The 22,937-nt window shown below is 36.1% G+C and overlaps 2 protein-coding genes across 8 annotated transcripts in view; one reads left to right on the forward strand and one right to left on the reverse strand.

Moving 5' to 3' along the window:
- The window catches only part of KRIT1 (KRIT1 ankyrin repeat containing), a 36,987-nt gene extending 20,848 nt beyond the window's left edge, over positions 1-16,139 (reverse strand). The window contains exons 1-9 of one of the 3 annotated variants that reach the window (XM_057732943.1): positions 16,022-16,139; positions 15,679-15,864; positions 11,244-11,369; positions 10,131-10,290; positions 6,591-6,683; positions 5,312-5,441; positions 4,441-4,684; positions 4,127-4,242; positions 3,774-3,917 (exon numbers count right to left, since the gene is read on the reverse strand). In XM_057732943.1, coding sequence (XP_057588926.1) covers positions 3,774-3,917; positions 4,127-4,242; positions 4,441-4,684; positions 5,312-5,441; positions 6,591-6,683; positions 10,131-10,290; positions 11,244-11,345 — 989 coding nt within the window. In that variant the 5' untranslated portion in view covers positions 11,346-11,369; positions 15,679-15,864; positions 16,022-16,139. Of the gene's footprint in view, positions 1-3,773; positions 3,918-4,126; positions 4,243-4,440; positions 4,685-5,311; positions 5,442-6,590; positions 6,684-10,130; positions 10,291-11,243; positions 11,370-15,678 lie in introns of all 3 variants that reach the window. The other 2 variants (XM_057732942.1, XM_057732941.1) reach the window with 2 other exon arrangements.
- A 47-nt stretch (positions 16,140-16,186) lies between these two features.
- Positions 16,187-22,937, forward strand: part of ANKIB1 (ankyrin repeat and IBR domain containing 1) — a 139,787-nt gene continuing 133,036 nt past the window's right edge. For all 5 annotated transcript variants that reach the window (XM_057732936.1, XM_057732940.1, XM_057732937.1 and 2 more), the window contains exon 1: positions 16,187-16,727. The gene's annotated coding sequence lies outside the window, so the exon portion shown is untranslated. The remainder of the gene's footprint in view (positions 16,728-22,937) is intronic.

Consider the following 22,937-nt stretch of genomic DNA (forward strand, 5'->3'; position numbering starts at 1 on the left):
AACAAAGAAGTGGTCAACAGCGTTAAATGCACCAGAGCAGGGAAAGAGACTAAAAACTCAGAAAAGGTTAAGAAGGTTCATGAAGAGCGAAAAAGAGAAAGCAGTGTGTGTGGCCCCCTTACCATTGAAATCTGGCTGTGAAAGGAAGAAAAGAAACAGGATAGTAGCCAGAAGAGGCAGCAGGTTCAAATTAAGATTCTTTCTCAAGGAGAGAGACGAACCATGTATATTTGAAGACAAGAGGAGAGAAAGTGCAGAAAAGTAGGAAGTGAACTTAATGGGGAACAAGAAGGATTTTTCATGCAAACTCTATGATACAGGAGAGAGATGGGAGGAAAAACGGATGATTCGGGTGGAGAAGAAGGACATTTCTTATGGCTTCTATTGTTTTTGAAAATAAGGGGTAAAACTATCTGATGAGAGTAGTGGGAGTTTAAGCGCTTAAGAGTAGAAAGGTTTAGAATAGCTGACCAAAAGGCTGACAGGATGAATGAGATAAAGACAATACACAGCTAGCTACAGTGAAGGCTAAAAGGAAATCAAATGGAATAATTTGTAGGGAGCCAAATCATCACAGTCCTAAAACACTCTCTAGCAGTGATATGAAGCCTGAAGGTACTATCAGAGAGAGAAGACACTGATTTGAGAGATGTGAGAAAATATGAGATGTCAGTGAGACTTTACTAAGCGGCTGACAAGTTACTCGTATAGGGAGAAAGCCAACTTAAATAGTTCTGGAAAATGGTGATTCTAGTAAAGAGAAGTTTTTAGGCACCTGTCATCAATATGAGAATTTTTAAAGCTTGGAGCAATCCTAGGGGTGATTTAATTAAGTGGTGCTCAAAGAGTGGTCTGGGAAACGATGACAATCTCTGAAATCTCTGCAGGGTGTCCTCTAGGTCAAACATATTTTCATAATATTAAGATGTTATTTGCCCTTTTCATTATAATTTTCTCATAAGTGTACAGTGGAGTTTTCTAGAAGGTACCTGACATATAAATTGCAACAAATTAAAGGCAGAATCAGATGTGAGAATCCAACTATCTTCTACGAGGCTAGACAGTAAAAAGATGCAAGAATGTAAAGCAATGCTACTTTTCTCATTAATATTTTTATATTGGAAAATAAGGTATACTTCATAAAACTTTGTTATTTATGTTAATATATGCTTATCATTATTTTAAAATGAATTAAGAACTGCTTAAAATATTTTTCAGTTTAAAATTCTAATATAGTAAATAACATTAGATATACTTCACACAAACCAAAGCTCACTGGGATCCTATAATTCTGAAGAATGAAAAGGAGTTCTAACACAAACGTTTGAGAGCCATTGATCTAATAAAACCCCTCATTTTAAAGATGAGAAAACAGAACAAGAGGGGTAAAACATCTTGTCTAAGCTCATAAAGACAGGTCCAAATCCCAGTCTCTTGATGATATAGCCCAGTATTCCCCTTCTCAATCCTTATAACAATTAGTGAATAAGAGTACATTTCCAAGATAAAGTAATTTATGTTCTTTACTAAACAGTTAAATCAGTCTTCATTCAAATTCACATAATCAAATGATCTATCTTATTAAAAGTATTGCAAGGTGACCCATACTACTAGTGATGTATTAAACTTGGTTATTATTTCCAGATGACAGAAAATTAATTTTATTGAAGGATAATAAAACTCTTCTTTGGTGTACCGTAGTAACAAGAATTTTAGATTCAGACATCAAAATCTTAAAATTTTTTTAACACTTTAATAACACACAACATTTTTTGAGTGCTTATTATAGCCAGGTACCCTTCAAAGCATTTATTTGCATTTTCTCCTCTAATCTTAAGAAAGGCATTAAAATTAAGCTCATTTTTTAGATAAAGAAACATCCTTAGAGACATTAAGTAATTTGCTAAAGGCCATACTTTTAGGAACTAAAAGTTTCAGTTGGGACTGAAATATAGGTACATTCCAAAGCACATTAAATACTATACCATACTTCTGTTTTTATGTAATAGGTAGTGAAAATATTACCATTCTTTTAATAGAGAAGAAAATAAAGCCCTGCCGCAAAAAGGGCAACAATATAGACAAATATAAATTTAGGATTCCTATGCTAAAATTCACTGCCTTTCTCAATTCCACAGTGTACTTTCTTGGAGTTTGAACTATATTCTCTACCTCTTTTTGTTTAGCTCAAGAAAAAGCATGTGATTTCTTCTGGTACTGTTACTGCTACCAGTGTTTACCAGTAATCAGAAGAAACAATTATAAGTTCAGTGAAAGAAGAGTCAGGGTAACTCTTTCCAAATCTGAGTATAAAAATTCCCTGTAATGGGAAAGCAAGAATACATTTATAGAATAAAAGAGTATATTTTTAAGGAAATGGAAAAAAAATTAGGAGCATATTTATTTAATAAAGGAGCACATTTTTAAGGAAACAGCTTATTTTTAATGAAGAAAAGATATATATTAAAAGCAACTAGGGACTTCCCTGGTAGCACAGTGGTTAAGAATCCACCTGCCAATGCAAGGGACAAGGGTTTTGAGCCCTGGTCCGGGAAGATCCCACATGCCACTGAGCAACTAAGCCCGTGCGCCACTAATACTGAGCCTGCGCTCTAGAGCCCGCCAGCCACAGCTATTGAGCCCACATGCCGCAACTACTGAAGCCTGTGCGCCTAGAGCCTGTGCTCCACAACAAGAAGCCCTTCAATGAGAATCCCTCACACCACAACAAAGAGTAGCCCCCACTCGCTGCAAGTAGAGAAAGCCTGCATGCAGCAAGGAAGACCCAACTCAGCCAATAAATAAATTAATAAATTAATTAATTTTTTAAAAAGCAACTATATTTAGCTACTTGATCAGAAATATTGGAATCAGTGAAATCAAGAGTTTGAGTTGGAAATGATCTAATTAATGTATTTTACATATAGATAAATAAACTAAGATGCAGAGAGGTAAAGTAACTTGCTCAATGTCATGCAGCTAAAAAGTTGTGGACTTTAATAGGTAGTATAGTGTAGGCACTTCTTAAACTAGCCAAAGCAGCTCACTTTAAACAGTAAGTCAAAAGCAACTTTCCCATAGGAAATAATGGTAAGTAACCTCATTAAATCCTTTCTAGAGGATGGGCTATAGTTAACTACAGCTATAAACATAAATTTAAGAATGCAGCCCAGGGTAGGGGGAAGAGTTATTATTATGTGAAAAGAGTACGAGAACAAGAACTACACTGGGCAACTAGTGGAAAGAGCTAACCCCAATCCTATGAGCTAATCCGTCTCATGAAAAAAAAAAAAAAGGAAGGCTTTAATTCTAATGAAAACTTTTGAGTGTCTCCTGATACCACAGCTTTCCAAAGAACTAAAAGAATACTTTTCTAACATGATGCAAGGTCAAATCATAAGTAGTTAACACATGTAAATTTTATAGTAAGGATAAACAAACATAACAGAATTCCAGTAGGAAACAATAGAAACTGCAAGGGTGAATAAGGGACTGTGTGCTGTGCAGTGGCACTTGCTAGTCATTAGCTATCCTACTGCATGACCTCAGAATGCCTGAGAACATTAATGATACTTTTCCCATGCGGCAGACCTTGTAAATCTGAATGGTGTGACACATACACAGCAATCAAAGATTATTATAGAGAAAGCTCGTAAGGCAAACCTGGCAGAGGAAAAAGTGGCTGGAATGAGAATAACTTTGAAAAGAAGCGCTAACATTTAAAACTAAGGATTCATTCTTTCTAAAAAGAAAAGAATAAGTAGTCTATTTACCAGCATGCATAATGAATGGGTGCCCAGTGGTCACTATCTAATTGGTTGACTGAAAATCTTTCATTGAGAAGTCGGCTTAATAATTCTGAATCTCCTTCACAGGCACTTCGATGGAGAGGAAAATCATCCACCCACTGTCGTTCCCTAATCATTGACAAAAAAAAAAAAAAAAGCACTGTTGAAATTCAAATTGTGACATAACTATGAAAGCTATATTTCACTGAGCAGCTGTAAACTAAATCATTTATACAATGATTACATGACACACCAATTGCATATATCATTTTAAACAGTATTTTAACATTAGAATGTAGGTTTTTAAAAAGTAATGTGGAGTAAAACCAGAACAGTACTTGTCTTCTGTGACACTGCTCATGCTTCTCTGCCATTTTTCCTGTTTGGGAATTTGGATTTTTGAGTAGTCTGGAGCTCCTAGACCAAAGTATGGATTTATTACCACTTTATCTACCTAGAAAGGGAAAACAAAACAAAACAAAAACCCTTTAAGCACTTTAGTTACTTGACTTTAACGTATAAAAACAGAGCTAAGTGCAGATGTCATCTTAATGTTTATAATTAGTAAGAGATGCATTTATCTCAGGGAAAAAAGTCACATTTGAAATGAAATGTCTTTTGCAATCAGAGCCAAAATTAATTCAACTCTTACCCGGTTTGTATATTGAAGATCTGATCCAAACAAAGGATTGTAAATACAGGTATCTGCTTTCTCTAGGGCTAACATTTTACTCTTTATTTCTAGTGCACTATAGCCCATATGTAGTGAGTTTTCTGCCTGACCTGGTTCAGTAGCATACGCAGGGTTTATAACATTAGTTTTTATTCGCTCAAGAGGAGAAGGTCGGAATAAAGCTGGAATAAAGTGAGATTGTGCATGACGTTCATCTAACCACCTGGCAAAACAGAAGAGGTAGGACACGTATTTATTCAAAAGTGAAGATGAAAAAAGTAAACTACTATCCAACTCTGATGTATGATTCTTTCTAATACTACATTCAGATTTTTATAATTTTAATTAGTGTTAGTTAAGTACTTCATTTACTATAAATAAAAGTTTTATTATTGGACATGGCAAACTAATTTTTTTAAATGTATATAACATAATAATAATTAAAACTTTTCAAAAAACATGAAGCACTTTAAAAATTTAAACCACTGAGATGCATGTGACATTAGACCTGCTGTTACAGAAAGATAAAGTCACGATAGGTGAAATGACTTGTTCACTGATAAGGGTAAATAAATACTAAATCTAGTTTTATAACAAAGGAATCTTAATTAAGCCAGGGAAATCTTTGTCATTTTTGAAGAATAGAATTAACACGTTGCAAGCAAATTATGACAATCTTGTCTTTGGGGTTTAAAATTTTTATATTATACTTCAAAAACTTACCATTTCTTAATATATGTATTATTAATTTTATTATTTTCTTCCAAAAGTATTTCTACCTCTCAGAGCTAATTTCTACTATGAACATGTATTTGATTTATTAAAAAATATTTGTAATAGCAGTTCTTACTTATCCAAGGCTATTAACATTCTTGCTGTAAGTGTAGCAAAGTGAGTGCTGGATTCACTACAAACTCGCATAATATCTTGTAAGCAGTAAAAAATTGGGCATCCTGGAGAATATGTATATTTAGTATTATCTGAAAAAGAAAAATGAAGAATTATGTCATTGTATAAAAGGTTTACAACTGCATTTTTTTAATTTAAAAGTATACAGTATGTTAAAAAAAAATTGTTAAGTTTAACATAAATCACTCTCGATTTGGAATTAGAAGACTTGGATTCAAGTGCTGGCCAGCTCTGTGACCTTAGCTATTTTGGTGAACACAGGATTTACAATCTTGGAGGACTACAGAAATTGTTTCCCCTTTCTCTTCTTCAACAATCTTGTAAAATGCTGACTAATAGTATGATTTTCAACACCATTTAAAATACTGAACTGTTTAACCTAAGTATGGCTGGGGAAAAAAAAATTCTGGAATGCTGGAGCTGGCTAATAAAATCGTTTAAGTACTGTGTAGCAGCAGTCTCATGAGATGTCCACAGTGGGTCATTAATATATCATCAATGTTATTACTACCTTACGTGAGGCCAGTACTCTACAGGTTCCAAAGTGAGTTTTACATCTAATACCTCACTGAATTCTTCCAGCATGATGAATCAAGTAGGAGAGATACCTATCTTACAAATAAAGAGGTGAAGCTTAAAGAGGTGATTAGCCCAGAACACAAAATTAGTGGGCTGCAAGGTCTGTGCTGAAGCTCAATATTTTTTCCATTATTCCAGGATAAGAGGATAAATTCCTGTCAAAGCTCAAATTAAATTTTCACATTAGATCTAAGTTCTTTAAATATTACCACTACTGTTTGGTAGAGTATTTTAGAACAATTATTGATACCTTCTTGTCCAACATACAAGATAGGTTCTGATCATAATATGTTAATTTTCCAAAATACATAAATTTGTATTTATGTATTCTATCTATAGCACAGTGTGAAAAATCCCTCATTATAACCTGAAAACTTTTTGTTTCAATTATGGCTTCCTTCCTCACTTCTTTATTTTTACAAACAGAAAAAAAACATTACTGATCAGTCCAGAAGCCTGAATATTATTTCGAAATCAAAACATCTTTTTAAGTAACAAATTTTGCCATCTCCCATTGTGTTAAAAATATGTATTTTATAACAGTATTACAATAGTAACTATGAAATTCCTAAGTTCCTCAATAGACTTTAACTTAGTACCTAAGGTACACAAAGATTCATAAGATGAAACTTAGACTTTACCTTTGACAACTGATGGAACAATAAATAATGCTGCTTCTCTGCCCATCTTCTCCCCATCCAGAGGAAATTTCTTCATTAGTACCACTCGTTTTCCTAATCATTTTTTTTAAGTCATTAAAAATAAAAATGGGCCTTTAAAAATCTTATAAATTACCTTGACAATTAGAAAAAATACTTTAAAGGCAGTATTAAGAGGAACTGAAATATAAAGTCAATTTTATTACATGCACCAATAAAAACTGGTAATTCTGATAATAATGTAAATTATTCTGTGTACAATCAACCAATAGATCCCCGGTTCTAACTCACTAGAAGAGAAGCTTCCTATACATAGCGAGGAAAACCATCCTGCTAAGGACTGACAGAGCAGCTGAACAGCAAAGCATCCTACACGGTGAAGAGCATATACTTCTCCATTCAGTTGGGATGTAGATGGTAAGAATTTCACTGAAGTCTAAGCTGGCCAAGGAGGGTAGTATATATTACAAATTGCAAAGTCTTAAAATTTAGTAGCTCTTCATTTAATATTTAATCTCTAGCATCAATTTCAGTTTTTATTAAAATCTGATTGGGCATATAAACTATTGTTCTGAATTGTAACCATCATTCTTGGTCTGTTGTTCCTGATTTGGCAGCAAGGGGGCTATAAATAATAACCTATAAGTCTTTCACTCTAAAACCTTCCATATTCCAGATACCTTTGTCATAATTTTTTATCAACCCTTCCAATCTCCCCATCCCAAGAAACAGAACCTTGTTCTTGACCCAGGTAGGAATGCCTGGCTGGATGCCCTCTGTGGACAAGTAGATAATATAAGAGTTCAAGCAGCTTCATTCATTCACAAAATGCTAGAGTCAATACTTGTGATTATTATGGCCCATTATCATTACAGCTCCAAACAATTTCTCACAAAATGGACACGTACAAAATGTAAGTGTTAGATACAGAAAAACATTCTAATAAAATTTCAGAGGCAATATTTCTTTGTCTGGCTTGCGGTCTTGTCCCACTTAATCTTTCCTGCCTTGCAGCTTCCCTAAACCCAGTTCTGATCCATTGTTTAATTGCCTACTTTGCAAATCATATATGTAACTATGAGATCTGTCATGGGGGGAAAGAAAAGCACTGATTACAAGTTGGGAAATGAAGTTCTAGTCCTAACTCCTCCACTAATGGGAATATGATTTTTGTAAGTGACAACCTGTGTTTGCATTTCCATTTTATAGAGGTAAAAATGACCACATACCAACTTACAGGACCAATTTAAGGATTTCATGAATAAGTAATTGTGGTAGTGCTTTATAAACTATACTGTATATAGCACTGCACAAAAAGGCAAAACTACTATTACAGTCATTTGTAATTTTCATGTGATGCTTATATAAGAAATCATATTACTCTATAAAAATATTTCACACTTTTAGAAAAACTCAATTGAATAGGATAGTCAGATGGTATGGTTCATTAACATGTCTAGTTAGTCAGGTAAAACTTATTTTCATTTTTCTTATTAAAAGCTGCCTGAAAATTTATTAGTACATTCTACTGTCTAAGTATACAAGACATAATTATGCTAGACATGTTGCAGGGTACCTATCCATTCATAACTTTTCCAAAGAAAAGCTACCCAACCCTCTGGGCTGAAGGACATTTTTGTTAACACTGATACTACTTATATCCCCCTTCTTGGTGAATGAAGCAAGTGGTAGAGTCTGGCTAATTCACAGCAAATTCTGACTTGTCTAAGCTCAAGTATGTGATTTGGGCTCAGACTTTGTCTCAGTAATTCAATCTCAGAATAGATCCTGATAACTGTAACAATTTAGTAATAGTAAAACAAATCTGGATGAAAATTTATCAGAGAAGTCCAAGACTGAGGTAGAAAAGGATGACAAATTTGTGGCATCCAAGCCTTTCACATGCCTAGATCACCCACAGGGATAGTCCCCTTTTTTAGCTAAGATCAACTTCTAGATCATTTTATATAAAAAGCCAATCTGATAATTAGGGAAAGGGGATTCTCTTTGTGGGGTTCAGAATGTATATCAAAGATCTGTAAATTTATGCAGGAACTTCTTATAATCTCAGGTTACAATGCTTAGAGCCGCAAGCCACAAAAACCCTTCAGGCCCTTTGAGGAGGTTACATGTTGGGGAGGTAAAATATGGTGAATGGTACCTCCAGAAGTTATGAAACAGGCTTAGTTCAGCTATCTCTAGAGAACAACTATCCCAAATATCCAATGAATCAAAGGACAGGATTCAGCCTTATCTCTGCAACAAAAATAGTCTCTTTAGTGAAAGACATGAGTTACATGACTAATCTCTATAAAGATGAACAAACAGGGAAAAAAATGCTGAATAAGCTTTAAAAAACCAAAAAGTAGGCACAAAGACGTATGCTTTACCTCACTATCAACAACTGTTTTCAACTGCTCTTTGACTGAAATTAGGTTTACCTTTTTAATTATAATGCCTGAATCCTGGACAGAGTATAAATTTTCTGTAACTTCTAACTGCTATCTGTTTCTTGTGAGGCCATAGCCTGATAAAATTGGTCATTAATGTTTAATCAGTTTCACAGGCTAGAGATTATCTAACATTTTAAACGGGACCTGAGCCTTTGAGGGTGAACACTTCTACAATTCAGTTTGGCTCGCTATTTATTTATTTATTTATTTATTTATTTATTTATTTATTTATGGCTGCAGTGAGTCTTTGTTGCTGCACATGGGCTTTCTCTAGTTGCAGTGAGCAGGGGCTACTCTTTGTTGCAGTGCACAGGCTTCTCATTGCAGTGGCTTCTCTTGTGGAGCACAGGCTCTAGGTACGCAGGCTTTAGCAGTTGTGGCTCGCAGGCTCTAGAGCACAGCATCAGTAGTTGTGGCACACAGGCTTAGCTGCTCCACAGCATGTGGGATCTTCCCTGCCCAGGGCTCGAACCTGTGTCCTCTGCATTGGCAGGTAGATTCTTAACCACTGCGCCACCAGGGAAGTCCCCAGTTTGGCTCTTGGAAAATGATTTTCTTCTTGTGACCATATGGGAAAAAAACCTCTGCTACCTAGCAATTTATAGGACTTGCTCTAATACACAAAATCTTAACTGTTACTTAGTTATGGAGAGAGGTTTATAGTTTTCTCTGTCCTGGAGTAGAGAAATAAAAATAGTAGTTCAAAGATACTTACCTAGGGAAACATACTTCTAACAAAAGTAATTTGTGCTTTTTTTTAGTTTTCAAGCCACCCCTTGGCTTCCTCTCTCTCTTGAACAAATCATTAACACAATTTAAATACTGTCAATTTTTTTTACTTAAAACTATTTAAACATTTAAAAAATATTTTTTAACAAAAAAAAATTATAGTCAAGTTACTTCTTGAAGAGGGCTTGGCTGTACCTTAAAAAAAAAAACCAGAAATTTCTGAGTCTTCAAGTTTTTCAAATGAAAAGGAACATAAAAATAAACTGATTTTAATATTTTTTTTAACATGTCTTTCTCCACAAGCATTTAAAGCCAACTGTGTTAAAAAGAAGTTTCTTACCTCTGATACCCTGGTTTGCAGGAGAAATTGGTTTGGTGGTTTCTACTACATAATCCAGTATGCCTTGTGTTATTTCACTGTTACCTTGAAGTTTAGTTTCCAACAAAACTTTCTTTCTCTTTTTTTTCTGTCCTTCAATGGGAACTTCATGCAACAAAATCTTAGATGAGAAAAATAATATTAAGAGAACGTTTAAACAAAGTTTACTTGCCCTAGAATATAACGAACCAGCAGTCTTTCTTAACCATGGCTGCATATTAGAATAACCTGGACGCTTTCAAAACAGTATCAATGCCCAACTTCCTCTCTGACCTATTAAATCAGAATGTCAGGGGAGTAGGGTCCTGGTACTGGAAGTTTTAAAGTTGCCCAGCTGATTTAATACTGTAGCCAGGATTGAGAACCAGTAAGCCAGAGCACTGCTAAAGCAGCAGCCCCCTCAGAACCCCTGCAGTATCCTTTAATAGGTTTCGGATAACTAACCTTAAAAAAGCAATTCTAGAGAAGTTAGTTGAAGTTAGATTAGATTAGAAGTATTTTATGATGCTTGAAATCTGTTGCATAGAAAAGATAACAATTCTGCTTTGGGTTTGTTTTTTGTGTTTTTTGAGGGGGCCTCAATCATGTTTACTAATATATGTATTCAAGACTACAGAGAAGTAACTTAATTGCCTAAAAGTTAATTAGAGGTAAAGATATTTTTAATGAACTGCTAAAAATAGTTCTTTGGGAAAATAACCAAGAACAAAATTTAGATTGGAATTTTGAATAAGCTGAATTTCGCAATTTTTTAAAAAAAACTTTTGAGAGCCATTCCATAAACTATACTAAAAACCAAACTCTTATAAGTCATATATGTAAAACTCAAATAAGTAACTTTTAATATCTAATAATTTATCCATAGCAATGAATAGAAAAATGGTCAAAACACCTGCAGCAGAAAAAAAAGACATGGTGATGGCCAGAGATCTATGATTATGAATTCTAGTTTGCAAAGATCTAGGTTACCAACAAGAATTTACAGGCTATGGTAAGACTTTATATGTAAATGAAAATGATAGTGGAGAATGACATTCAATGGCAGAAAATCAAATGTTAGTAAATTGTTCTCACTTCATATGATTTAGCTCTGTATTCCCGAGAATTGAGACTGGCAGCATTCTTTGGCCGAATAACAGCAACATATGCATCTTCTATGTTTTCTGGATTTCCCATTGCTTTATAAAACACAAAAATCCCCTGAAAAATTAAATTAAGCGACACATAATCACCGTGAAAAAGTTTAAAAAATAAAATGTTGATTTTTCTGTCTTAACTACATAGACTACGTAAAAAGCAAGTCAGAGACAACTTATATCTTACCACTGAACTATTCAAAACCTTTGTTTATAATTTAAGATTACCTTGTCCTTTTTTCCTTTTCTATTAAAGGTAGATTTCTGTTTTTTAAAATGGGGATACATACTTTCATAGTTCTTAACAGCATAAGAATCTGCCTTTTGGACCTAAAAAAAGGTGATACAAATATAAAATGTCTTGTGAATACTAAGTAAAAAATGGCTTGAACTAGTGATTCAGAATAGTACCCACTTATTTTCCATAAATTGCATAAGTGAATGTCATATTGTTAATAGTTTGGAAGCTAGAGATAGCTTTCATTGACATTCTTTCCAGAATCTTTAAAAAGAACTTTGATAATTGACATTTGGATGAACTAAAGGATAGTTTATAATTTTCATTGGAGGTGCCTATCACAGACTCAAAAACTTAGTTGATAAAAGCTTTTTGATGATGACTTCAGAAAACTTTCCACTTCCATTATCAATTCCCTAGATAATCCAAAAATTTTCTTCCAAATATATAATATATATATACACATACATACATATGCACACTTTTCCCCCACACTAATTTTAAGTCTCCATTGGGCAATTTCCAACAAGTAATTGAAATTCAAGCACTCTAAGTTGTGTAATAGTTCTATCTCCTCATCAAATGCTATTAGTAATTTTTCTCATGGCTAGACTAAAATACATCTTTCTATTGAATACATTTTATTTAAAAGCAAGAAAAAAAATCTTCCTCTCATTTATATGCCAGTAAATTTCTAAAAGAACATCAAGCAAGGAGCTGCTTTCCTGACCATGGTGAGATGAACCTTCTTCAGTTTTTTTAAAGCCTATTAGGCATTAAAATGATCTGTTCGTATTTAATGATTTCCTTATTGCTCCAACTCTCAGGAAGAAAAGAGCTCATTTTCAAAAAAGGTTTTGAATCTCTTTTGAGAGGATATGGGGGGCTTTATTCTGTTTTTGCAACTGCAATTAATAAAGTCATTTTGAAACCTTTAATTAGCTTCCTTATATAATAACAAAAAACCTTTAATTTACTTCCTTCCACTGACTTATAACTGAAAAATTTCCTTAAAAAGAAATGTTTTTAAAATGCTTTTGACATTTTAACTAAACAATAGCCTAAAATTAAGAGAACCATTAAAATATTGTACAAAAAATTTAAATTATTTTAATTTATAAATTATTTTACATAATAAAATTTTAAATTATAAAATTTAGTTATGAATTATAAAAATTTTATTTTAGATTACAAAATTTTCACTGATTTCAATCCAGAGAAACTACAGATACATCAACAGAGAAACTTCAGTAAAACATTAGGATTGAGACATTTCATCTTGTGCAAAGTTTTGAAGACATTCATTCTCACTCTATACCTCGTGGAATTTCTTTCAGTTCAGTTTTTCCATAAGATCATCTTAAAACCCACCTCATGCAACTGAATTTTCTAAACTAAGTGAAAAAGATGAGGCTTTTTTCTTCTCAGAATTTCTACTTAGCAATTACTTTTCACCTCAGATTGACAATTCCTTCAAGATAATAAAAACTAACAAATTTTGAAATGTATGGATGCCTCCTTAAAGACTGCCAGCCCCCAAAGAAAGACACTGTATTGTCAATACATTTTATAACATATATGGCACAATTACAGAAACCCTTTAAGCACCTAAAAAGAGAAATGAAGTAATTCTTACTTTTCTAAACACAGTTTAAAGCAAATCAATTCCTGTGCTGGTCAACTCATGTTAAAAAAATCTATTAGCAAAAAGCTTTATTTGTTAATACTTATCACTTCTCTAGAATATTTGGTATTACACAGTACACTCAATTATTAAAAGATAAACAAATGTGATATAATAAAAAAAAAAGAGGGTTACAGTATTTTGTTTTTACACCATTTAATGTTAACATACCCCCCAAACATTCTAAGAACTGAGTTTCAAAATACGTACTTCCAGTGACATGAAAGAAGGAAACAAAGACTTGGTAGGACGTGAACAAAAGCTACTCATATATGAAGGTAAAACTGCTAAGGCAGAAACACATGTAAAAGGATTGGAAGAGAGTAATTTGAGCTAAAAATAGCAGAAAAGGTAAAACTTGAGTTTGTAAGTGTTTAGACTGAATTTTAGATAAAGGTTCAAGTGACTAAGTATAGGAAATATGTGGCATTTTGTTGTATGGCTCATTCTATGCTGGAAAATGCTTAGACATAAATGATACCATGCTGCCTGACTAAGGAAGCCTTACAAATATGTAGAAGTGGTTCTCAGTTGGGGGTGATACCTACCTGGGATCATTTGAAAATATGTAGGGGCATTTCTCATCACTATGACTGGGGAGAAATGGGGTGAACAGATGCCATTTAGTCCCCATGGGGCAGGTTTGTTAACATCTCTATTAAAAACAGTCCTGTTGAACAAACTTCTAATAATGTCTTTAATGAGAAACATTTGCTATACAGAGTGCAGATGGGCAAGCTTTATTTATTTATTTATTTATTTGACACATCGAGGCTTGTAGGATCTTAGTTCCCAGACCAGGGACTGAACCTGGGCCCTAGGCAATGAAAGCACTGGGTCCTAACCACTGGACCGCCACAGAATTCCCCAGATGGACAAACTTTAAGTTTTCTGCAATGCAGAAAAAGAGAAGATTCAGTACATGAATACAGGTATTGTAAATTTAGTTACCAGAAGTCAAAACTGACAAGATGATTTACCAGTCTGCAGAGTACATGCTAATAGAAATTACCAACAATGATCAGAAAGTGTACTTCATGAATAAAAACAATAAAATAGAGCATTATCTTAGGGTTCTGTAGGATATTCCTGATCCCCTCTCTTCCATCCTTAAGCAATGTTTCTCAATCTTATAAAACCAATGCTATTATGCTTTTAAAATAATATGAATAATTGCTAATACCTATAATGTTTATCATGTGCTAGACACTATGCTAAGTGCTTTATATGCATTAACTCATTTTATTCTCCCCGAAACCTGATGAAGTAGGTATTAATTGTTATCTCCATTTTACAGAAGAAAAAAACTGATGTAGAATAGCTAAGTTACTTGCCACTTCTCCACTCTCTTGGAACAATTTAATATTTTAAACCACTATAACATTAGAGAGAAGAGATGGCAACTAAATATCAATAAGAACTCCCTTACAGGGATATTTTGACCATTAAAAATTTCATCCTTTTGTCACTCAAATTGGTTTATAGTAATAAAAAGAGAGGAAGTAATAATAAAACAGAATAGAAAATAGTCATTAGTGCTACTTCTAATACAGCTTGCTCTGTCCTTGTCCTTTCAACCAGTTCTACCAATCATCAGGTAATATCAAAAAGTGTCATCGGTAGTTTTCATGTACTTTCCTTCTGTTAAGTGACATTCTATTCTGTAATTTAAGATATTTAATAATCTTTAAATAAGCTTTGAAAGCAGTTATACTAAATCTAGCTAACAAAGAAGGAACTAAGTAATACTGGAATTGAGAAACAAATGAATTCCTACATTGAACACCAAGTGTCTTTTAAAGAGGTTATTTGGGGGAGCATGATTTCATCCATAGTATATCTAAATATGCTTTATATCAGCTGCTACTGTAGTTCCATGACCGAGCTCGGAGGGGAAACCAACTAACACATTAACACGCAGTTAACTCTAAAAGATCATGAAATGAATTATTTGTTTTTCTATTGTTATGAAAACATTTTTGAGTTTTTGACATTTCCCTCAGATAAGATGAGGACATCAAAGCAGTTAAAAGACATGATGCTGAGAGAAGCATTTGCAAGCAAACTGAAGATACAAAAACTCTCCAAGAGTGAGAAGGGAATAGAGGTGAGATCCTGAGTAAGATCACCTAGATTTCTGGTGAAGCTAAAAACACCATGGAGAAACGAGAAAAGAAGGCAAGCCAAAGCCTTAAAAGATAGAGAGAGGTACAGAGAGGAGGCGTGAGCGGCAAAGACAACTGAATCCCTTTTCCTGAAATGAAAGAAATAAGCACTATGCCTAGGAGGTCGTCACCCATCACCGTCCACTACCGGAAAAGGACGTGCACAACTCTCTGCACAAAGAGCTGCCACCCAAAAAGTGTCTTTGGCTTCTTTGTAACTACTTGTAAGAAATAAAGTCCTTGCCTGGAGAAACTAGATGTGGACGTAGATAGTTCGGCCTCCCACCTCTCGGTTTCTCTCGCTGGAGTCTGGATCGTGCTCCTCCTCGTCTCACCCGTGCGGGGGTGCCGAGCACCTCCCGGACCGCTACATTCAACTCGGTGGGTGGGACAGTCACCTGGGGGGCGGGGGACCGTCACCGCTTTCTCATTCCTCCTTCCCTTTTCTTTCCCAGCGGCCAGGCCCAACTTCCTGTGACAGAAAAACACTCCGTCGCCACCAAAGGCCGCCCGGCGTGTTCGGCCGCGCTCCTCACCTCGAGAGCTCGGGTCTCCGGACTCGGGAGAGCCTCTGGTTCACAGGCTCTTTATTGGCCTTTCCTCTCCTCTCACCTCAGCGCCATACACACCTCAGCCCCTCCCCAAACTAGGGGCTTCCAGGTCTTCTAAGGCCTTAGCTTTCCCTGTCGCCGCTACCGGGGCGAGGAGATCGCTTCCGGGTTCACACTCCTTGCAGCCTCGCGGTTGGCGGTGGAAGAACTTCCGGGTCGGCGGCCGAGGTGCTACCGTTTCTGCCGCTTCTCGCTGGGGCTGCGGGGTGTCTGGGGCTGGTGGCGGGCGGCTCGGGGACAGGGGTGGTGGCGGCAGCGGACGCGCCAGCGGCTGAGCCGGAGACGGGGGAGGGGAGGAGGGCGGCCCGGGCTGCGCGCGGGTGCGCGCGCGTCAGGCTGGAGCATGAGCCGGACTTGACCGCGAGGCGGAGGCAAGAGCCACCGCCCCCTCTTCCCCTCCCCCGTGTGAGGCGGCACGGAGGCTGGAGAGGCATGGGGGGCGCCCGCCCTGTCTGAGTCTCGCCGCAGGCTCCTCTGGCTCTCGCAGCGTTCCCCGCGGGCCTCCAGTGCGCACCCTCGGCCCCAGCCGTCTCTGTCCGGCGGACGCACCCCGGCCGGCGAGCAGGGGGCGCACCCCGAGGAGGGGCGTCCGCCCGGGTGGGTGGGGCGCAGAGAGTACCTGAGGTCACCGGCTCACCGCGAGAGGCTGGGGCTGCCACTGTCGCGGCAGAACTGCACAGCTGCGGGGTCCACCCGACCCTTACCCTTAGCCCGCCAAGTAACCGTAAGTCTCAGTTTCGCCGTGCGGGTCTTTTTGAGGCTGTCTCAACCCATTTTGGGCTCCGAGTTCAGCGCTACCTAGTTCACGTCCTCCCGGGACTCCTACAAATGTGCCTCCCTTCTTTTCTGGAGAATTGTCTGTCTCCATCTCTGAACAGGCAACATCTTCTGTGCGACCCATGGGAGCTTTTCTCCCAGCGAATGTGCAAGCCTCTGTGTCTCCGTGGCGCGTCCCATCCTCACCATCTGGATGCGTCTCCTTGTGTCTCTGTCCTCAAAGAATCTGTGTCCTTCCTTTTTTTCTGTTTGTACCCCAGACCTCACAGCCTCCCCCGCCCATTCTTAGACGTGGAAAGCCACGGGTTCGGCTGTTCTCTAGAGCTCGAGAGTCTTGAACGGGTGGATAGACGAAAGTGTTCTGAAGGGCTGTGATGGGTGGGGATAGGTGCATATAGCTCTAGTGAACCTTTATTTTTGCAGCTTCTCTCACCAGAAAAGAATGGGCCGCTCCCCTGGACCTTCATTCCCCTCCCTGTGTATAAGCTGTTTTCTGTACGTTGCTGTTTGAGTCGCAGGAAATTGGAATTAAAGCTTTAATTAAGCATCTCCGGAGGAGGTTTTCAGAATTAGTCTCACAAGCTCTATTCACACGAAGTGGCATATTGAACAATCTTGTATTGAAATGAAGACCCATTCCAGGGGAGATTTACTAGTAGGTCTGAGAAATCAATGTGAAAACAAAAGTCTGATGTTTCAAATGTGTTTTGGATACCTTTAGATGATTTTTCGTGTTTTGGATTTAAATTTAATTCTTAAAGTGCGTGTGTGTGATGTGAAAATCTTTGTATTGGAAGGTTTTGCTTTGTTAGTGGTTAAAATAAACTAAAGTGATTTTTGCTCATGTCAGATTATATTTGACAAGATATTATTTTAAATCTTGAATTCCATAGAGACCTTTCTTTTTTTAATTGATTTGGCTGAACCACCTACAGATGTTACACACCTTTGTGCCTGTCACCTTCCTACTTTTTAGTTACGAAAAAAAAAAGTAACCATGAATATCTTCAATATGTATTTCCAAATTTTGAACTAGGCATTTTTTCTTGTTAAAATTTGGTTTGCTTTTTAAACTGCCACTGCAGAACTTTCCAGAAATTAGATTAAAAAATAACTGTAATGCTGTCAGTGACCGGATAATAGTTCTTAGGTGACTTCAAGCATTTTATACTTTTCAAGGCACTGTAGGAAGCAAATGATAATTTAAGAATCACTTCCCTCTGTGTATTGCAGATTCCTTATTATTATTCTCTAAATTATTCTGTAATGTAGACTGGTAGCTTTGGTTATTTTTTTCTGAAAACATTGTCATTTTGTTAAGAAAAGTAAATGTGTTTAATAATGATTTTTTGTTTGTTTTCAAAACCTCCTTCTAGCAGTTGATTTGAGGCTGCTATTTGATTTGTAATTGCATACTGTTCACAGATTTTAGTTTGAAGTAGGCTTAAGAGATGTAGCTTCAGGTGTCTCTCTGGAAATGCACTTGACTGGCTGGTTACAAAAGACAAGCACTGCTCAGAGTTGAATATATTATTAAGGGTGTGGTTTTCGCTTTTCGTAAAATTGATCAATTGCCAAATAAGATGAGTGGGTGCTGTAGTGAGGTGATGAGCAATAACTTGAAAAGGTCTTTTAAAAAATAAAAATGTCTATTGACCCCTATTTTGTGGGGAAGATAGGACTGTATTTTCACATTATGTTTTTTTCCCTTGCCCATCGCCCTGGGAATTTTGAGTTTTCAATATGAAAGTGTTCTGAAAGCATGCAGACTGTGCCATAACTGTGGGCTCTAACAGGTGACTGCTGAGACATTGGAGAGAAGTTTTGTTCGCTGCTCTTTTATACTCCTATAGCACTGCCCACTCTTGAGAGATTTGGTTTTCTTTCTTTCCTTTTCCTTTTCTGGGATGTGCACTTGAACTTGTGAAAGTGAAATATGTGTATTTACAACATACTTGTAGGTAAAAGCTCAAGCTAATTTTCATATATAAATAGATGGAAGAACTATGAATTAAGTCTGATTCTCCTTGAATGTAAGTTAGGAAAGATTCCTTAGTGTTTTGGGTACTTGTTACCCCCTTGGGGATACACTTATTTAGATGAAATTTAAAAATACTTCTCTCTAATATTGAACTTTATATATGGCACATTTGACAAAACAGATCAGAGAGTGACTCAGTCATTATTTAAAAGACCAGTCTGAGAGGATTTTCTATGCATCATTCTAAAAACGCTTAGGTATTTTGTTTTCTTTCTCAACGTGTGATTCGCTTAGGGAATAGTAATTTGGGAACTGTTTGTTTTTCAGACAACTTCAGGTTACCTCTTTTTTTTTTCTTGATAACTTACTTTCTTACTCACTTCCTTTCATGTACCAGGCACTGTGTTAGATTCTGGGACTATAAGGATAAATAAGTTAAGATTCCTTTCCTCATTGAATTGGCCAGTCTAGATATTTGACTGTGATTTTATCCATATGCCTTTACAGACATCTCTAGTAGGTTTTTAAGTCACTTGACCATATTTCAGAGTTGTTTCACATCCTTTCTGTAATAATTAACACAGTAAAGGCCATTTATTGAGTTCTAAATTCACACTAACCATCATGCATTTACTTATTACATTATCTCATTTAATTCTTAGAACTGTCCGAAGAAGTATTTTATCTCCATTTAAAAACCACACAGATTCTGGTTTATAGTAATGCTGAATGTTGTTTTACTTGTTATATGCTGGAAAAGATTTGATGTTAAGATTTCTTATTACGGGGAAGAACTCGTAATAGAGTTTCAACAGTTTTTAATTTTTTTTCCTGTAGGTGATTTAAAAAAATTTTTTTAATTGGAAGCATAGTTGATTTACAGTGTTGTGTTAATTATTGCTGTACAGCAATGTGATTCAGTTATACATATACATACATTTTTAAAAAAATATTCTTTTCCATTATGGTTTATCAGGATATTGAATATAGTTCTTTGTGCAGTATAGTAGGACCTTGTTGTTTATTCTATATGTTAAAGTTGATATCTACTAACCCCAGCCTCCCACTCCATCCCTTCCCCAACCCCTCCCCCTTGGTAACCACGAGGCTATTCTCTATGTCTGTGATTCTGTTTCTGTTTCATAGATAGGTTCATTTGTGCCATATTTTAGATTTCACATATAAGTGATATCACATGGTATTTGTCTTTCTCTTTCTAATTTACTTCATTTAGTATGATAATCTTTAGTGGCATCCATGTTGCTACAAATGGCATTATTTCATTCTTTTTTATGGCTGAGTAGTATTCCATTGTATATATGTACCATATCTTTATCCATTCATCTGTTGATAGACATTTAGGTTTTATCCATGTCTTGGGCTATTGGAAATAGTACCGCTATGCACATAGGGGTGCAGGTTCTTTTTGAAATATAGATTTGTCCAGATATATGCCCAGCAGTGGGATTACCGGATCATGTGGTAATTCTATTTTTAGGTTTCTGAGGAACCTCCATACTGTTTTCCACAGTGGCTGCAACAACTTACATTCCCACCAACAGCGTAGGAGGGTTCCCTTTTCTCCACATCCACTCCAGCATTTATTTGTAGACTTTAAACTTTTTTTTTTTAATTTTTAATTAAAAAAAATTTATTTTTATTTTTTGGCTGTGTTGGGTCTTCATGGGGCTTTCTCTAGTTGTGGAGAGTGGGGGCTACTCTTCATTTTGGTGCATGGGCTTTTCATTGAGGTGGCTCCTCTTGTTGTGGAGCACAGGCTCTAGGCACACCTGCTTCAGTAGTTCCAGCATGTGGGCTCAGTAGTTGTGGCATACTGGCTTATCTGCTCCGTGACATGTGGGATCTTCCCGGAGCAGGGCTCGAACCTGTGTCCCCTGCATTGGCAGGTGGATTCTCGACCACTGCGCCACCAGGGAAGTCCCATGTAGACTTTTTAATGATGGCTATTCTGACTGGTGTGAGGTGGTAACTCGTAGTTTTGATTTGCATTTCTCTAATAATTAGCGATGTTGAACATATTTTCATGTGTTTATTGGCCATCTATATGTCTTCTTTGGAGAAATGTCTGTTAGGTCTTCTGCCCATTTTTGGGTTGAGTTTTGTTGTTGTTGTTGTTATTGACTTGTATGAGCTGTTTGTATTTTTTGAAAATTAAGCCCTTGTTGGTCACATCATTTTGCAAATATTTTCTCCCATTCTGTAGGCTGTCTTTTTTGTTTTGTTTATGGTTTCCTTTGCTGTGCAAAAGCTTGTAAGTTTGATTAGGTCCCATTTGTTTATTTTTGGTTTTATTTCTGTTGCCTTGGGAGAGTGACCTAAGAAAACATTGGTACAATTTATGTCAGAGAATGTTTTGCCTATGTTCTTTTCTAGGAGTTTTATGGTGTCATATCTTATGTTTCAGTCTTTAAGCCATTTTGAGTTTATTTTTGTGTATAGTAAGAGGGTGTGCTCTAACTTTATTGATTTACATGTAGCTGTCCAACTTTCCCAATGCCACTTGCTGAAGAAACTGTCTTTTTCCCATTGGATATTCTTGCCTCCTTTGTTGAAGATTAATTGACCATAGGTGTGTGGGTTTATTTCTGGGCTGTCTAGTCTGTTCCCTTGATCCATATGTCTGTTTTTGTGCCAATACCATGCTGTTTTGATTGCTGTAGCTTTGTAGTATTGTCGGAAGTCTGGGTGGGTTATGCCGCCTGCTTTGTTCTTTTCCTTCAGGATTGCTTTGGCAATTCTGGGCCTTTTAAGGTTCCATATGAATTTTAGGATTATTTGTTGTAGTTCTGTAAAAAATGTCATGTGTAATTTGATAAGGATCACATTAAACCTGTAGATTGCTTTGGGTAGTATGGCCATTTTAGCAGTATTACTTCTTCCAATCTAAGAGCATGGGGTATCTTTCTATTCTTTGAATCATCTTCAATTTTCTTTTATTAATGTTTTGTAGGTCTCAGTGTGTAAGTCTTTCACCTCCTTGTTCAGGTCAGGTTAATAATGCTTTGAATAGAAAGATTCAAATTTCATAAGGTATTAGCATCTTTTATTTACTAGAGCAGATGAATTGTATAGTATCAATATGTAATTTTCAGTTGTTTAAACCTTTGAAGAGAGAATTCTGAAGCTCATTATGGTTAACTGTAATGTAGATTTTCAGGCATGCATAACTTTTTTTCCTTCTAGTTAATCAGTTGGACCAGGAGCCTAGAAAATGTGCTTAAAAATGTTTATTTTCTCTAGGAAGGAGAGAGTATTGAGCTACATGAAATCTATTCAGCTTTTAAACATTTTGAGTTTAATTTTGGCAATTCTCTGATGCCTTGAAGAGTTTTGGTTTCTGCAATGAAAATATATTCCTTCAGATTTGAAAATGACCTTTCTCATCTGTTAGTAGGACATATGCTTTATCAGCAATTTGATATGGTTCAATCTAATTGTTTCCCAGACCCTCTCAGATTTTTAAAAAGATGATCATTCACTGTCAGCTCTTTTCACCAAGTTTCATTTGTATTCTGTTTTTGTTTTTTTAACCAAAAACTGTCAACAGTTAGCCATGCTTTAGACTAAGGCCTTTTGCTTCTGGTTATACATTTTTATTTTTAGGACGGTAGAGCATACAATTATTCCTCCTCCTAGTTCCTAAGAAAGGTAATCCTTGATATTTTTCTATCCTCAGTCTCACATATATATTTTACCTTGACATATACAGTTTTTACCTTTCAGTGTAGCAGAATTCTTGGTACTTAGATCACCATATTTTCTGATTGGAATAATATTGGGGATAGAATTCCTATTCAAGACATAACTGACAAAATCATAAATGCCTTAGGTACTGGGACTGCAGAGATAAATAAGTCATAATTCCTTTTCTTATTGAACTGTAAAATGCCTATTTAAAATACGTGACGAGAAGGGAAAATTCACTTAAAAATGTTGAGACGCCTTTATGCCAAATAGGCATAAAAACACTGCCCTCCTATTCATATATCTCCTCAGGGTATTGTAAAGGAAGGTATGTAAATAAACATATTTAGCCAGGGTTTTCACTCTGTCTTCTAGCCTCAGACAATAGCTGCTTATTATTTGCTATAACATTAGGTGTTCTATTTCACATATTAATAATCACATTTTTAAAAAACTATTTTGAAATAATAT

The sequence above is a fragment of the Hippopotamus amphibius genome, chromosome 4 (assembly GCF_030028045.1).
Source record: "Hippopotamus amphibius kiboko isolate mHipAmp2 chromosome 4, mHipAmp2.hap2, whole genome shotgun sequence".
Classification (NCBI taxonomy): domain Eukaryota; kingdom Metazoa; phylum Chordata; class Mammalia; order Artiodactyla; family Hippopotamidae; genus Hippopotamus; species Hippopotamus amphibius.